At 39.3% G+C, this 18137-nt stretch overlaps 2 protein-coding genes across 2 annotated transcripts; both read left to right on the plus strand.

The window, feature by feature from the left end:
* Positions 1-250: 250 nt before the first annotated feature.
* Positions 251-4051, plus strand: LOC132104455 (XK-related protein 8-like). The gene is made up of 3 exons (XM_059509933.1): positions 251-656; positions 888-1105; positions 3018-4051. The coding sequence occupies exons 1-3, from the start codon at positions 343-345 to the stop codon at positions 3110-3112; spliced, it is 627 nt and encodes a 208-aa protein (XP_059365916.1). The 5' UTR covers positions 251-342; the 3' UTR covers positions 3113-4051.
* Positions 4052-13015: 8964 nt separating this feature from the next.
* Positions 13016-17997, plus strand: LOC132104454 (XK-related protein 8-like). Its single transcript, XM_059509932.1, has 4 exons — positions 13016-13189; positions 15209-15571; positions 15871-16064; positions 17159-17997. Exons 2-4 carry the CDS (start codon positions 15258-15260, stop codon positions 17878-17880), a joined length of 1230 nt encoding a protein of 409 aa, XP_059365915.1. The 5' UTR covers positions 13016-13189; positions 15209-15257; the 3' UTR covers positions 17881-17997.
* The last annotated feature ends 140 nt before the right edge of the window (positions 17998-18137 follow it).

Below are 18137 nucleotides of genomic sequence, written 5' to 3' on the forward strand. Positions count from 1 at the left end.
ACTGTTCTGCCACGATTCACACTTGGAGCACAAGAATGAAGTAGCAAGGAGATGACAGAAATAACAGCAGACGGGAAACGAGGGGCAGAAGTTTAAATCCACAGTAACCAATGGGACACACCTGGGATCAAATGAACTAAACGGGGAACACCTGGAACAAATGAACAAAAGGCACTCACTGCAGTCTGACACCTGACCAATAATTCAAATGTCTGAGGAGTTATGAGTGGACGTAAACTTTATATTCTGTTTCAGATCTTTTTAACAGAACATATCTATATCTCTCTCTACAGAAGAACATTACATGGTCATGCTGTAAGGTTTCTCACACTGAACTGAATCATGGTGGAGACCCAGGAGTGTTTTCCTTTTCACTGTTTTTTGAAATACCTGTTTACTTTGGTAGGACTGTTATTGTTCCTGCTGGATATAGCTCTGGACATTTTGACTGTTGTGTCATTCTATCAGGATGGGTCCAATGTGTATATGGCAGTGATGATCTTTCTGCTGCTGGGCTCTTCAGTGTTGTTACAGGTGTTCAGCTGGCTCTGGTACTCTGATTCACTGGAGAAGATTGAGAGCAAGGTAGAGAAATTTACAGCCCGGCATTCATTGATCAAACCACTCCACTTCCTGCAGCTCAGAGTCTACCTCAGGTTTGCTTCTCAATTTTCAGTATTCTTTAGCACACTTTTAGCAAGAGTCCTTATTACAGAAATAAGAGTACTTCATCATCATTCAGTCATCATGTATTTCCAAACCAATAAGACTTTTGTTAGTTTTCAAAATGATGAAGATGAACATATTTTAAATGAAACCTCAGAGATTCTGGTGCCTCACTTTTATGAAGTGTTGCTTAAATAAAAGAAAGAACCTTGTGTTCACAGGTATGCAGGGGTGATAGAGACCTCCACAATGGATTTTCTCCATTGCATTAATAATTTCAGAAAGGGTGTGTGGCATAGTGCAAGAGAGGATGTGGCTGTGAAACTGAAACATGATCTTCAGATGCTTCGTCTATTTGAGGCATTTTCTGAAAACACCCCACAACTCACACTCATTTTGTCTAGAATCCTACAGAGAGGAGAGCTGGAGCTTATTACAGGTTTGTCTCAAATCCAGAGCACTTTTTTTTTACTTTAAGGTCATAATTATCATGCGTTTCTGAACAATTTAAAACAATAATTCATAGTTTTCAGTCATGAGACTGGTGCGGAGACCTGGAAGGTTAAACATAAAATTAGAATCCATAGACTCTAATACAGACTTCAATACAGACCAGTCAAGTTTCCATTTGTTTCAAGCCAAAATTGTTATAATTATAATTTCTCAAAAGAAGAAAAACAAAGATATGTGAACAGACTGCAAGTTTTGGGCACTTGTAATTAGGGTTGCAAAAAGGTGAAAATAAATTCAGAAACATTCCAGAAATATTCCTTGGAGACTTTCCAGGATTGTTTTGGAATATTCCACGAATTTTTGTAAAGTTTCCATATACAGAGCATCGGTGTAGTATTTTAATCACTAAAAACAGCTGGACATTCTAAAATTCTTAACGTGGCTTAAGGTCCAGTTCTTCGTGATCCCATGTTTTAAATTTAAGTTAGTGTGTAATGTTGTTGTCACAGTATAAATAATATCTGTAAAATTCTAAAGCTCAAAGTTCAATGCCAAGCGAGATATTTTATTTAACAGAATTCGCCTTCAAAAAATGACCCGTTTGGACTACATCCCTCTAGTTCCTGCAGTAATGACATCACTAAAACAGTTTTTTGACATGAATACCACATGAATACACAAACAGGGGGGCGTGGCCTTGTTGCGCTCCGACGGAGAAGAGGAAGAGCTGCGTTTGTGTTTGTCGCCATGTCGTCATGTTTTCATCTCGGAGTCCAATCACCTTTGTTTGGGCTTCCCAGGGACGCTGTACTTGGAGATTAATGGTTACAGTTTATGTTTAGCTCGGTTCCCGAAAATTATAATCCACATGTAAAACTATGTGCAGCACATTTTGCTGAGGACAACTTGCTGAGGACAGCTTCCTCAATCTCAATCAGTTTAATGCCGGATTCGCACAAAGATTATTCTTGAAAGATGGATCAGTTCCCTCTTTGTCTTGAGAAGCCATTGTTTATGGACCACAACCGGTTTATTTTATTATTTAAGTTGGTGCATTTAACAGTTTCTGTAACTTATTACACAAAGGGCAATGCTGTTTAGGTTTGTTAACTAGATGGTAGGGCTGTGCAAAAAAATTGAATGCTATTTTCATGCGCATCTCGTCAGTAAAAACGCTCCTGTGATTGTAAGTACATCTCCAGCACGTGCGTTCTTTTACTGTCTATGGTTCAGATCAGGATTGCCAGGTTTTAAAAAAATAAAATCCTGCGCACTTGCTTCTCAAACCTAGCCCAATCGCGTTTCCAGGATGGTAACGTGCTCTAAGCTGCTGTCGAATCACAACACAGGAACCGCTGGCACAATCGCAACTCGTTACGTATTTCTGAAGGAGGGACTTCATAGAACAAGGAAGTCATCAGCCCGTTTTTATGACAGCTGTATACAGATAGGTGAATTGTGTGAAAAATACTGTGTTTTTTTACACGCAAAACATGAACACATGTTATATTGCACACTGTAAACACAATCAAAGCTTCAAAAAAGCACAAAATCTGGACCTTTAAGACAGTATGCATCCCAATGTGTGTACTTTTATGCACTATTATATGCCATTTTTTATTATAATTAGTGTGATTGTGTATGATTAGTGTGATTAAGTATGATTGGTGTGTTCACATTGAAAACTCCAAACAGAAATGTGGTGATATGGTAACAAGTCTTTATGAGTGTTTCATTGGTTCATTCACTCAACCAAATCATTCCAAACACTGATTCATTTAACAGCACAACTACTGTGTTTTGCTCAGAGCCTCAACATCAGCATGGTTGGGATTAAATACCTCATATCCATATTCATTTGCTATTGTTTAATTACATCCAATGCTTTACTTTTTCAGGTTTAAAGTCCCTTACATCAGCTGCTGGGATTGCCTTTAGCGTTGCTTTGTACCACCGCAGCATGCTTATTTATCTTCCTGAAAAATGCAAATGAGTTGAATCTCTACTGGTGTCTACTTCCTGTGGAACTTGTTGCTGATCATTCCCCGTGTAACAGCTCTGGCACTCTTCTGCAGTGTATTGCCATGCTACATCATTGCTCACTTTCTGTCCCTGTGGATGCTGCTGGTTTTGGTGGCCTGGAGCCAGAAAACAGATCACATGAAAAATCCTGGTTGGGAATGGCTCTTCAGAGCTGCTGTTGGACTCATCTGGTACTTCAGTTGGTTTAATGTATCAAAAAAAGGAAGCATAAAAGTAAAGATGGTTCTGCATTATATTTTCATGGCTTTGGACACAATGATTCTGCTGGGCTTATGGTGCTGGAAGGTGTTTGAGAATGCAGGCTGCTGGAGCTCCTTACACCCTTATATGGTGATCCCGACACTACTAGGTTTGTACATCATTGGAATACTAGTGAAAATGATATACTACAGATGGTTTCATCCAAAAATAGCTGAACCCAGTGAAGGGCGGTTTAGACAAGCTGCAACATATAACACAGACTTGACAGACTCGACAATCTCGTCCATGGAAGATATAGCCGCAGCTCCTGTGCAGCCTCTCACTGGAGCCCTCAAGAGGAGCAGGACCATGGCTGATAATTTCTACTTCTAGTACTTGGTTAAACTTTTTCCCCTCCCCCTTCAAATTTTTTATTTATAATTTATTTAAAATCACAGTAAATCACAGTGCCAGAACCACTGAATTTACAGTAAAAGAGTATATTTCATTAACTGACATAATATATTTTGATGTATGTTAATGTAAAATGTATTTTTGATCTGTAAGACTACTGGAGAGCAAAGTTGTACCCAGAGCAATGTATTATGGTGCTGTCATGATACAATGTCCAGAACCAAGTGACCTCATAATCATGTTGACATTTTCCCCTTAATTTCAAAACTTGTGTTGCTCTGTTTATGTTACACTAATAGATTGTTTAATTTAAGACAATGTGACATATAAATGTTGATTACAGTTTTCCTCGATTGCTGACACACAATTCATGAAAAAATTCATAATTTTTCTAATAACTCACAATTGTAAACACAGTCTCAAACCTGTACACAAACTTGCACAAACCTCAAGCTTCCAGGTCAAAACAAAATATTTTAGTCCAAAACATATTCTCTTAAGTCAAAATCTAACTTTGGCCTAAGATGATGCACAAATCTAACAAATACACAGAGTACTCCCCTGCTTAGAAAACACCAGTGAGATTGGTGAGATTCAGTGAGATTCAAAACACTCTTACTAAAACCTCTTATTATTAAAATTATTATTATTAAATATGCTCTGCTGTGTCTTATCACATTCGTAAGGGTTTCGATCATAAACTTTCCACCGCCATGCTAAAAAAAAAACTCCTCTATGGGACTGAGGAATGGGGAGTATGCTGGTAGAAATATGTCAGAAAATCTGGGATGTCCATTGAACCAATTGTGGACTAGAGCAGCATGATGTAAACTTACATTATCCCAAATTACAACATACTGAGGCTGTTCGGCCCATCCTGGCTCTCTAGCTTTATGTTGGAAAATGGAACCAAAAAGATGGTTGAGGAAATCCAAAAGATGTTTTGTGTTGTAAGGGCCCAAGGAAGCATGATGGTGGAGAACCCCGGTGACTGATGGTAGCACAAAATGTCATATTGACCCTATGCTGGCCAGGGACCTTCAAAATGGCATGCCATCCAATAATGTTCCTAAACTTATTCTGTGTAAGTAGTATAAAAACCCTATAGATTACTGCACAGTGTTTTTGGCAAATATCAGGAAGGTGTTTTCTTCTCTAAATGTTCGAATGATAGTCCCGATCTGCTCACACTCGGCTGAGCTCGTTTGCCAGCTTGCCTCATAGTCATCACATGCACAAGAACATGGTCAACTAGTATTGCCCGTATTTCATCAGGAACAAATGTTCTTTGGCCCTTAACCCCTCCCCCTCCCCCTTTTGTGTAGAGTTTTGCAGAAAACACTGAGCAAATTGGAACGTGTGTGCAAACAGGTGAAATGTGTTAAAAGTTTTGAGAAACATGTCTTTGTTTCGAGAACTGTATGAATGGTTTGGAATATTGGGCCAAATGAATCAGTTATAGTGTGTTAGCAATCGAGAAAAACTGTAAAATGATAGTTCACTTAAAAATAAAAAAATACATAATTATTTATTAATCTAAAAGATATTTCAAAGAGTACTGGTAACCAAGCAGTTTTGGTTCCTTTCATTATATCGAAAAAAAAATGCAATGAAAGTCAGTAGGGAACAGAAACGGTTTGGATACCAATTTTCTTCAAAATGTCTTCTTTTATATTCCACAGAAGAAGAAAAATTTATATGGGTTTGGAATGACATAAGGGTGAGTAAATGTTGACAGAATTTTCATAATTTTTGGGTGGACTTGAATTAACCTTTAATATCTAAATATTTTCATGTATAACATGTCAAATAATTGCCTTTTAAATGACATTGGTTTCTTAGGTAATACAAACACGATTTCAAATAAGTTTGGACACTGTACAAATTGTGAGTAAAAAAGGAATGGAATAATTTACAAATCTAAAACTTATATTTTATTCACAATAGAATATAGATAACATATCAAATGTTGAAAGTGAGAAATTTTGAAATGTCATGCGAAATATTGGCTCATTTTGGATTTCATGAAAGCTACACATTCCCAAAAAGTTGGCACAGGTAGCAATAAGAGGCCAGAAAATTAAATGTACATATAAGGAACAGCTGGAGGACCAGTTTGCAACTTAATAGGTCAATTGGCAACATGATTGGGTATAAAAAGTGCCTCTCAGAGTGGCGTTGTCTCTCAGAAGTCAAGATGGGCAGAGGATCACCAATTCCACCAATGCTGCGGCAAGAAATAGTGGAGCAATATCAGAAAGGAGTTTCCAAATACTTCCGGAAAACATTGTCGGTGAACACAATCCACTGTGCCATTCGCCTTTGCCGGCTAAAACTCTACAGGTTAAAAAAGAAGCCATATCTAAACATGATCCAGAAGCGCAGGTGTTTTCTCTGGGCCAAGGCTCATTTAAAATGGACTGTGGCAAAGTGGAAAACTGTTCAGTGGTCAGGCGAATTAAAATTTGAATTTCTTTTTGGAAAACTTTGACGCTATGTCATCCGGACTTAAGAGGACAAGGACAACCCAAGTGGTTATCAGCGCTCAATTCAGAAGCCTGCATCTCTGATGGTATGGAGTTGCATGAGTGTGTGTGGAATGGGCATCTTACACATCTGGAAAGGCACCATCAATGCTGAAAGGTCCAGTGCTTTAAGTGGGCCGGTACGCACCGGTACTCAGTACTACCACTTCCAAATATAGCTCTTGTGCGTACCACCACCTCTCCGTGCGCCCAGAACGTGCTTTTAGCGTACCGGTATGCTCATTTGGACATCTTTTTTAATAGAGGTTTTAATCTTTTGCCTGTGCTGCCGCTTTTCAGAGCGCCCTTCACAATGCACGCTTCCTAAGGGGCCGTTCACATATCACGTCCTTTGCGCGCTCAAGTTCGTTATTTCCAATGTAGGCGAGCGGTATGCGCACTCATAATGGAAGTGACACGGTGGCAACCCGCTTGTTTTTTCCAGGCGCGTCCGCACCGCACCGAGTTAAAAACATCTCAACTTTTCAGAATGCCGCAAGCGCACCACGGGTCATGTGACAAGAATTAACCAATCAGCTTCATCCTTTCCCGTAACAACGCTGAAAGCTCAGCCAAGATGAAGGAACAGCTGATCATAGCTGTATATGGATATATATATAGGCTATAATAGAGTACCGGCACCTCTTTTGGGCCACTTAAAGCACTGGGTATATCCAAGTTCTAGAACAACATATGCTTCCATCCAGACGTCGTCTCTTTCAGGGAAGACCTTGCATTTTCCAACATAACAATGCCAAACCACATACTGCATCAATTACAACATCATGACTGCGTAGAAGAAGGATCCGGGTACTGAAATGGTCAGCCTGCAGTCCAGATCTTTCACCCATAGACATCTGGCGCTTCTTAAAGAGGAAGATGCGAAAAAGAAGACCTAAGACAGTTGAGCAACTAGAAGCCTGTATTAGACAACAATGGGACAACATTCCTATTCCTAAACTTGAGCAACTTCTCTCTAAGTCCCAGACGTTTGCAGACTGTTATAAAAAGAAGAGGGGATGTCACACAATGGTAAGCATGGCCTTGTCCCAACTTTTTTGATATGTGTTGACGCCATGAAATTTAAAATCAACCTTTTTTCCCTTAAAATGATACATTTTCTCAGTTTAAACATTTAATAAATGTCATCTGTGTTGTATTCTGAATAAAATATTGAAATTTGAAACTTCCACATCATTGCACTCTATTAACAATTTGTACAGTGTCCCAACTTTTTTGGAATTGTGTATGTAGTTCAGCACTTGGTGGTGATGTGTGTGTGGATTTGGATGTACTTGATGCTGTGTTCAGAGTTTGTAGTTTTTTTTTTAGATTTAATGCTGGTATCCCTGTTGAAAAAAACAGCTGGAAACAGCCTAACATCTCTTCAGCATTTAAAACATATTAATATGAAGCAAATAATGCAACAGTACTGTAAAAATCAATGGTATGCAGAAACAGATACAGATATTTTATATTATATCTGCAAATTCTTGTTACATTGAAAATGTTAGTGTTATCATATTTTTACCATCATGACTTTACACACCCACATGACTTTTCTGTTTCTTCCATGGACATTAAAATGAGAGTGGGCTGACAGACTCCAAAAAGGGTAAAACTAAATCTAAGATTCATAAAGTTGGTTCATTACAACACGTGCACTGTATTTTGACTCTTATTAGATAATTCTTCTTACAATCTAGTGCATAAAATAATTTGAAAACCATGTTACAATATTTGATTCTCAAAGGCATGGTTTACTCAAAAATGAATATTCTGCCATTTACCGTACTCACATGTTTACCAAACCTGTATGACTGACTTTCTTCTGTGGAACATAAAAGATACACAATGGTCCCTAAAACCAGCTTTCTTCAAAATCTCTTTTGAGCAAATGATGACAAAAGTTACATTTTTGGTTAATTATCACTTTGAAGGATTGTCATGTAAACTACAGACCAGTTTCCCTTCTTCCTTTCACAGCAAAAACACTTGAACAAGCTGTGTTCAACCAAATCTCTGCCTTTCTCACACAGAACAGCTTCCTTGACAGCAACCAATCTGGCTTCAGAAGTGGACATTCAACTTAGACTGCCTTGCTCTCAGTTGTTGAAGCCCTAAGACTGGCAAGAGACTTGCAACAGTGGAATCCAAATCTTCAATACTTATCTTGCTTGATCTGTCCGCTGCTTTTGACATGGTTAACCATCAGATCCTCCTGTCAACCCTGCTGGCAAAGGGCATCTCAGGAACTGCACTCCAGTGATTTGAGTCTTATCTATCAGATAGGTCCTTCAAAGTATCTTGGAGAGGTGAGGTGTCCAAGTCGCAACATCTAACTACTGGGGTGTCTCAGGGCTCAGTTCTTGGACCACTTCTCTTCTCTGTCTACATGGCATCATTAGGTTCTGTCATTAAGATACATGGGTTTAAATACCACTGCTATGCTGCTGACACTCACCTCTACCTCTCATTCCATCCTGTAGCATATCAGACCCGAACGAGACAAATTAAAGAGTCGATCAGGACCGTGGTTGAAACACGAGCCGAATTCCTCAGAAATGCAACAGGATGTTGTAAATCATTCCTAGTGCCACAAGTCAGAAGCAATTGAAAAATTGAACAATAGAACAATTTTGACAATTTGAATTCTGAGAACAGATTGTCAGATTTGGGGCAAGTAATTGAGATGCAATGCTGGCCATCAAATGTAAACCCATGAGAGTAAACAAGATCGTTGGATTGACTCCCCCCAGCTAAAAGAACCAGACTGAAATCCCTAAGGAGACATTTTCACCTATATATGGTCTCCACAGAACATCCTTATGTTGGCACAAAATGGCACAGGAACTGTCTTTTTTAGTGACCTTAATGAACTCAAAAGGACTTATAAAGGAATATCACTCCATTGCTTAACTCCATATCTTTATCATTTTAGCAGAAGACTAACAGAGAGAACACCGATCTCTCCTACCTGCTTAGCAGAGCAAAGAGCCAAGAAAATCTATTTAGAGAGACCTATTACAATATGTTTTCACAATAGGCCCATACTGGGACTTAGTGAGAGAGTTAAATACAAGAGGCGGTGAAAAAGTCACTGGCGGTGTGAACGGGACTTTAGTGTTCACACACCAGTTTGAAAAAAAAAAAAACCATTACCATCTTAGAGAGAAATTGGCCTGAATAGATGGGACCCTAGCATTGCTCAATGTCTTGTGTCATCTCACTGTTGAGAGACAAGACTCCACCGAGACCATACCCACAAGTGCAGAGCAGTCAGGTTTGGATTCCAAATCTGTCACTCTGTCTGTGACAGAAGATCCGCTTGAGCGGGCAGCTGCCGTTGGCAGCCCTGTATCAGTCTAATCAGTTCTGGAACCATGGCCTTCCTGGCCAGCATGGAGCCACCATTGGCACAGAGTAATGACCCTCCTTAATCCTCTGAATGACTTGAGGAATCAGTGGAAGAGGGGGAAAAGCATACAACAATCCTGTTGACCATTCTTGAGATTTTGAGAACACCCTAGGAAAGAACAGTCCTGCTGTACTATAAGAGAGTACCATTCCTGCCAATAAGGAAAATCCAGACCCTTACCTGGACAGGATATTGGCTGTCACAACTGGGATGTGAATTGTTCTCAGAGATGCTAGACAGGGCCATGCACATGTCAGTAGGAACTTAGTCACCTAGAGACCGCACAGCGTATAGACTTCGTCCTACCCTAGTGGATTATATGATACACCACAGAGGTTATGCTTGCTCTCACTAACACATACTTGTGATGAATGAACTGTTGCAACCCCTTAAGGCAAGAAACTGCCTTTAGTTTGAGCACATTTGAGGACATATCGAACAATGAGTTGGGGGCAAAAATAGACAGCACATCTTCATCTACACCCTCTTCTCCCCAGGGCACAGGTGGCAGAATACTTTCCTGGCCGGGGGAAGAAATGGATCAGGAAAAGGAATGATGAGCCTCACATATGTCCATTCTTGAGACAAGCTTTGAAGAGTACTCAAAATCTTAAGATGTACATTTGTACTCTCTGTTGGTGGGAGTAGTGGTTGGTTTATCCACACGCTTATGACTTGTTGGTTTGAAATTGTATCATATGGTGATCATGCAATATTTGCGAGTGCACTTATGATCATGACCATCAAAAGAGCATACCCTCTTTCTACCATCCAGTTTGGAGAGGAAAACACATGTTGTTTGACTCACATGTCTATGGCAGGCCTGGCTGCTGCCAGGGAAAGCGGGCTTCTTTTTCGAGTACATGCAGTGCCTCCCGGTCTTGGTTATACCAATGCAGGCAGTGGTGGGATTCAAACCCATGCCCATGATCATTGCATTCGTAAGGGGTTTATTAAATGCAACTAGAAAAATTTACTTTCACTAGTAAGTGAATATACTCCGAAGATCCATAAAACTCACAAACTGTGATAATTTTACCAAAAACTTTGCAATGGAAATATATTCTATTTGTTTATTATTATTATTATTAATAATAATAATAATAATAATAATTATTATTATTATTATTATTATCTGTTACATTTATATAGCACTTTTACTGGGTATTCAAAGGGCTTTACATGGAAGATAGATATCTGAAAATGAACAGATTTACACCAACACTGCATAGCATAGCATGCTAGCTAGCTACAAAATGCAATAAAGATACTACCATGTAGCAATAATGCCATATAACCACCACAATTCACAGGGACACAAGGCACCTGTACCACTAGGTGATGGATTGAACGGTGGATAATAGATTTTGTTTTCGCACATCACGCAGTAAGTTGTGCTCATTTGAAAGGCACATTAACAATAAAATAGTTATTAACACCTCCTGCAATCCCCCTCTCCATACCTCCTGCTCTTCAAATCTGTGAAGATGATGTGCGCCAGGTCTTCAGGAAGAACAAAAGAAGAAAAGCACCAGGCCCAGATGGCGTTACACCAGCCTGTCTGAAAATCTGTGCTGACCAGCTGGCCCCCATCTTTTCACAGATCTTCAACAGATCTCTGGAGTTGTGTGAAGTGCCTTCCTGCTTCAAACACTCCACCATAACCCCCATTCCAAAGAAACCCAAGATAACAGGACTTAACGACTACAGACCTGTGGCTCTAACGTCTGTCGTCATGAAGTCGTTTGAAAAACTGGTTCTGGTTTATCTGAAGGACATCACTGGACCCTTACTGGACCCCCTGCAGTTTGCTTACCCGAGCAAACAGGTCCGTGAATGATGCAATCAACATGGGATTGCACTTCATCCTGCAACATCTGGACAAAACAGGGACTTATGTGAGGATCCAGTTTGTGGACTTTAGTTCGGCTTTCAACACCATCATCCCAACAACCCTCCAGACCAAACTGACCCAGCTCTCTGTTCCTAGCTCTATCTGTCAGTGGATCACCAGCTTTCTGACAGATAGGCAAAAGTTAGTGAGACTGGGGAAATTCATGTCAAACAGCTGCTCCACCAACACTGGTGCCCCTCAGGGATGTGTTCTCTCCCCTCTGCTCTTCTCCCTGTACACCAACGACTGCACCTCTAAAGACCCCTCTGTCAAGCTCCTGAAGTTTGCAGACGACACTACAGTCATCGGCCTCATCCAGGACGGTGATGAATCTGCTTACAGACAAGAGGTTGAGCAGCTGGCTGTCTGGGGCAGTCTCAACAACCTGGAGCTTAACACACTCAAAACAGTGGAGATGATCGTGGACTTCAGGAGAAACCCCCCTGCACCCCCCCACTCACCATCATGAACAGCACTGTGGCTGCAGTGGAGTCATTCAGATTCCTGGGAACCACCATCTCTCAGGATCTGAAGTGGGACAATCACATTGACTCCATTGTGAAAAAGGCCCAGCAGAGGTTGTACTTCCTTCGCCAGCTGAGGAAGTTTAACTTGCCACAGGAGCTGCTGAGACAGTTCTACTCAGCCGTCATTGAGTCTGTCCTGTGGACTTCAATAACTGTCTGGTTTGGTTCAGCAACAAAATCAGACATCAGAAGACTACAGAGAACAGTTCGGACTGCTGAAAGGATTATTGGTGCTCCCCTGACCACCCTTCAAGAACTCTATACATCCAGAGTGAGGAAAAGGGCTCAGAAAATCACTCTGGATCCCTCACATCCAAGTCACCCCATCTTTGAACTTTTGCCATCTGGCCGGCGCCTCAGAGCCGCAAATACCAGAACAGCAAGGCACAAGAACAGTTTCTTCCCCCAGGCAATATACCTCATGAACATATATTTATTTGTTACCCCTCCATCCTAGTACATCCCTGCATCGTATTCAATCCTATGCCATTATCATTTATAGCACAATTGTTTCTAAACTTATTTATTTGCCAAATATTTATTTATTTTTGTCTGTGTTGTTGTCTCTGTGTACTGGAAGCTTATGTCACTATAACAAATTCCTTGTATGTGCAAGCATACTTGGCAATAAAGCTCTTTCTGATTCTGATTCAACTGTTCTCCATTCCCCAGATTACCTCCCTTGTGTTTAAAACCATGTCTGTTTGGTTCCTTCTTGTCCGTGATTATCAATGTTACCTCTGTTAATGTTACTGATGTTCATTAAACTCCTCTTTTGATTTATTATCCTCCTTGTTCGTCTGATTGCCACACCTGCATACACAGTTTGTAACAAGCATTCTTTTACAAGTACAAACAAGTACTTCTTTTTCACTTGGGTAGTTTCATTTTGATTTCATCGGCATAGACATGTCTGGTGTTCATTCAGCACCTGTGAACATAAATACTTTGTTTTGATTGGCCATCACAAACACTTAGACATTGATGAGCGCTGTAAGACCACTGAGGCATCTCAGAACTGTTATCTTTGATATTTATCCTTGCAGCAACAAAGCAGAATTAATATAAGGTAATTATTTTACAACTTTACAACTAAAATTTTTTGTGTATGCACTTGTTCAGCTGCCTTTATAAGAGCAACCGTCTGAGTGATGGACATTTGAGGACAAGTGAGGACAAAGTGGGGACATTTTTTTAGGTAGGTTTAGGGTAAGGGTTTGTGTGAGGCACTTAGTTCTGATAGGTAGTTTTAGGGTCAAGAGTTAAAGATTGCATTGCGTCAGTGTATGTACTCACAAAGACAGCTATACAGAGTTGAGTGTGTGTGTGTGTGTTAGTAATCAGACTTGAATTTGGCTTGTTCAGTACTCAAATGTAACTTCTGCAATACAGTGGAATACTGCAAGGTTTAGTATACCACCCTAATCTATGTCAAACATTTTTTATTTTTTTTTATTTTTTTATATCCTCTTTGGGGGCTGACCCTCCTGAAATGAAAATCCTTAAATTGTCCCTGATTTTAAGCATATCTTTGGAAAGATGATCTAGGATTCACTGTAAATGACACAATGTTGGAATGCATGTGGAAAATACAGTTAAATAGAAGCCTATTACAAGTAATATAGCTATCCTGTCATGTCATTTAAAAGTGAAATGTAAAATGTATTTGATTTGTATTGCAAAACAGCCTAGAACTCTTTTACAAGTACAGACAAGTACTTCTTTCAGTTGGTTTTCACAGGCATATAAATGTCTTGCGTCATGAGTCTGGAGATCTCTTTCAAACATGTGTCTTATGCTATGCAAGCTAACATCATGGGTTATGATATTACACCAGTTCTGTTCAGTAATGAAGGAGTTTTCTGACAGGTCTCCACTGAATGTTTTGTGGATGTATTAAATAAATTCAGCCAGAATATTTTCAGTGTCCTTAATGTGCCCTGATGGTTTATTTGCTTTGTTATTTCTGAGTAACTAGAGCCATGTACTACATGTTACTTGACAGCAGATTTTGTTCACCAAGTCTGAAGCACAGCTTGGAACGGCATTTTCCAACTACTGTGAGAGTTTAGCCCCCAAAGATTCAAACCCATGTCAAATAAATCATAATTTAAAAACTAACGTGATAATTTCCTTTTACACTCATATTTATTTTCTTAAAGTTAACTTTTACAACATAATACCAACCAAATTAAGTTTAAATTTCAATATTTAATTGTTTGCATTTCTGAAACAATATGTTGAACCCAAAGTTGTAACTTTCCTGAAAACAGACTTAACAGAGCCTTTGTTGGCCATTAGCGACTACAGAAAAATATATCTGATTATAATATGATTATATGGTTCTCATCAGAGAAGGATTTGCTGCACTTGTACACTGTCCCTATCAAATAAACCACAAAAATATGTATATATGATAATCTAAACCAGTAATATCACATTTAAATACCAGTTTATAATTCAGGTATAATATTTATAACATTTAGCTAAATGGTTTGCATGTCACTAAATCACCTATATGCATCATAAATATTTTTATACCTAGGCAAATTTGCTTTGATGTAACAACTGTTACATCTGTTATGCGACAATATTACTTTGACAAACCAAAAACGTTTTTTAAAGAAAACGGGGGACTTCCATTCCCCCAATGTGTTTCTCCTTTTAACAGTCTGGCAGAAATGACAGGTGGTTCCAAAATACATGGTCACATGACAGTAAAAGTGTACAGTTGCCAAGATACAGGGGGGTGGGTCAACTTATCCACTGGCTCAACTTACCCCACTCTCCCGGACCCCTACTTCCATTGAAGATGAGGCAGAAGCAGGCTCAGAGAGTTTGGGCCACTGCCCCTCAAAATGTCTGTGCACGGCCCTGATTCGAGGTTTGGTCAGGTGTGTTTTTGTAGACCAGTCGATCTCTACTCACATCACTTTGTCGTTATACACCAATCGGTCTGCGAAGCCCCGGACACACCTTCTGACACATAATCATTTTAAGATGTGCCATGGGAGACGTTATTAGTGGACGTAAATGACTTTCTGCTTCAGAACTTTTTAACAGCACATATCGTTATCTCTCTTTACAGGAAAACATTACATGGTCATGCTGTAAGGTTTCTCACACTGGACTGAATCATGGTGGAGCCTCAGGATTCTTTTCCTTATGGTTGTTTATGGGAATACCTGTTTACTTTGGTAGGACTGTTATTGTTCCTGCTGGATATAGCTCTGGACATTTGGACTATTGTGTCATTCTATCAGGATGGGTCCTATGTGTATATGGCAGTGATGATCTTTCTGCTGCTGGGCTCTTCAGTGTTGTTACAGGTGTTCAGCTGGCTCTGGTACTCTGATTCACTGGAGAAGATTGAGAGCAAGGTAGAGAAATTTACAGCCTGGCATTCATTGATCAAACCACTCCACTTCCTGCAGCTCGGAGTCTACCTCAGGTTTGCTTCTCAATTTTCAGTATTCTTTAGCACACTTTTAGCAAGAGTCCTTATTACAGAAATAAGAGTACTTCATCATCATTCAGTCATCATGTATTTCCAAACCAATAAGACTTTTGTTAGTTTTCAAAATGATGAAGATGAACATATTTTAAATGAAACCTGAAAGTCAATCTGTTTATAAATCTAAATAAAACGAGTACTTCATAATCTATAAAATCCAAATTGTGGGCTCATTGTTGTCAAGTTTTGTTGTATTAAGTGTTGCTTGAGTTTAAGCAGTTACCTTGTGTTCACAGGTATGCTGGAGTGATAGAGATCTCCACAATGGATTTTATTCATTACACTAATAATTTCAGAGAGGGTATGGCCATGTGCATGAACCACGATCTTCAGATGCTTCGTCTATTTGGGACATTTTCTGAAAGTGCTCCACTATTCACACTCATGATGTCTAGAATCCTACAGAGAGGAGAGCTGGAGCTTATTACAGGTCTGTCTCAAACCCAGAGCACTTTTTTAAATTTCAGATCTTAATTCTTGTATGTCTATAAACTGCATGTTTTGTAATCAGGCCTAGTTCCAGATACGAGATTAAGGGAAGCCCTCTTTTAATGTTCTCTTCTTTTTCTATTATATTTTGCAACTATTTAATAATGTTATATATAAAAATATAAAGTTACTAAATAGTTGGGGTGGTAAACTCTGTTTAAAACTCTGTCCATGTGGTTGAGGCCTTTAAATGTGCCTGGCTACAAGCTTTTGCTCTGCACAATACAGCCTAGGTTGCCAGGTCTGCATGACAAAAAAAGCCCTGTGGCCAGTCAAAAACAGCCCAAAGTAGCCATATCCCAAATATCAAAGCTCATGCCATTTCCATAAAATAATGGACCCGGGCCTGTTTGTAATCAGCACCTCAGTGTAGTATTTTAATCACTTAATACAGCAGAACATTCTAAAATGCTTAATTAAGACCCTGTGGCCTCATATGAGGACATTATATTTTGGAATTTCTCTGAGACTGTACATGTCACAGTTTTAAGTCTGGATGTCCTGTACAGAGCACATTCAGGATCCAGATTGGATCTTTCACCATGGCCACTCCCTCTACTTGGTCTTCAAAAATGTCTGAAATTAATTTGGTGACACTATTATGGAAATATGATCATTTTTTGTAATTGTCATTTAAATCATTTTAAGGCCCTGGTACAGATTTAATTTATAGTTTAAGTTATACCTAAATCAAGCAACACAAAAAAGCCAAAGAGTTCCATTAAAGTCAGCAAGAAGTGGAAAGAGAGAGGTGAAATGGCTTCTAATTGTTATTTTGATATAACTGTTTGTTTTCCTGTTCTCAAATTTAATAGTCCAAATAGTATTCCAAGAGTGCTGATACAGTCCAAAAGTACTTTTTTTTTTCAGGGGCAGTCATTGTTTTTATGATTGAGTCATTGGTTCATTCACTCAATCAATTAATTTCAAACACCAGTACATTCTGAAGCTCAGTTTCAGTATGGCTGTGATCATATGGATATATATCACATATTCAGGTGATGTTAAATTTCATGCAATGGTTTTCTGTTCCAGGTTTAAAAATCCTCACATCAGCTGCTGCAATTTCCAGTAGCATTGCCTTGTACCACCGCAGCATGCGTATCTATCTTCCCAAAAAACGCAAGATGAGTTGGATCTCCACGGGTGTTTACTTCCTGTGGAACTTGTTGCTGATCATTCCCCGTGTAACTGCTCTTGCACTCTTCTGCAGTGTATTGCCATGCTACGTCATAGCTCACTTCCTGTCCCTGTGGATGCTGCTGGTTTTAGCAGCCTGGAGCCAGAAAACAAGTTACATGGAACATTCTGGTTGGGAATGGCTCTACAGAGCTTCTGTTGGACTCATTTGGTACTTCTGCTGGTTTAATGTATCAACAGGAAGCATAAAACTGAAGTTGATACTCTATTATAGTTTCATGGCTTTGGACACAACGGTGCTGCTGGGCTTATGGTACAGGAAGGAGTTTGAGTATGCAGGCTGCTGGAGATCCTTAAATCCACATACTGTGATCCCGACACTACTAGGATTGTACGCCACTGGAATACTAATGAAAATGATATACTACAGATGGTTTCATCCCAACGGTGATAAAGAGAAAATCACTGAACCCACTGAAAAAGTTAAGTTCAGAAGAGCTGCAACATACGACATGGACTCAGTCTCGTCCCTGGAAGATATAGCCGCAGCTCCTGTGCAGCCTCTCACTGGGGTCCTCAAGAGGAGCAGCACCATGGCTGCTAATTTCTACTTCTAGTTCTTGTTTGAACTTTTGGGTGTAAATTTTTATTTTTGCACAAAAAGCATTTTATATGATGTGAACATGACAGAAAAATAAATCTCATCCTATTTGTCAGTAAAAGTAAAATAAAAATAAACTGGTCTAATTTTTGTCAAAGTGATTTGAAACGTATCATGCTTTGTTTGCTCTTGAATGAATTGATTAATAAAAGTACTAAATAAAAAAAATCATACTGTTGTTTTTAAGTGATTAAATCAAATGTTCTCAATATA

This window comes from Carassius carassius, chromosome 25 (assembly GCF_963082965.1).
Source record: "Carassius carassius chromosome 25, fCarCar2.1, whole genome shotgun sequence".
Lineage (NCBI taxonomy): Eukaryota > Metazoa > Chordata > Actinopteri > Cypriniformes > Cyprinidae > Carassius > Carassius carassius.

What these genes read in the sequence shown, in the direction of transcription:
- LOC132104455 (XM_059509933.1), top strand. Translation starts at nt 343, where the DNA reads ATGGTGGAGACCCAGGAGTGTTTTCCTTTTCACTGTTTTTTGAAATAC. An exon ending in CAGCTCAGAGTCTACCTCAG is followed by an intron (nt 657 to 887) that starts GTTTGCTTCTCA and finishes TTGTGTTCACAG; the next exon opens with GTATGCAGGGGTGATAGAGA. An exon ending in AGAGCTGGAGCTTATTACAG is followed by an intron (nt 1,106 to 3,017) that starts GTTTGTCTCAAA and finishes TTACTTTTTCAG; the next exon opens with GTTTAAAGTCCCTTACATCA.
- LOC132104454 (XM_059509932.1), top strand. Translation starts at nt 15,258, where the DNA reads ATGGTGGAGCCTCAGGATTCTTTTCCTTATGGTTGTTTATGGGAATAC. An exon ending in CAGCTCGGAGTCTACCTCAG is followed by an intron (nt 15,572 to 15,870) that starts GTTTGCTTCTCA and finishes TTGTGTTCACAG; the next exon opens with GTATGCTGGAGTGATAGAGA. An exon ending in AGAGCTGGAGCTTATTACAG is followed by an intron (nt 16,065 to 17,158) that starts GTCTGTCTCAAA and finishes TTTCTGTTCCAG; the next exon opens with GTTTAAAAATCCTCACATCA.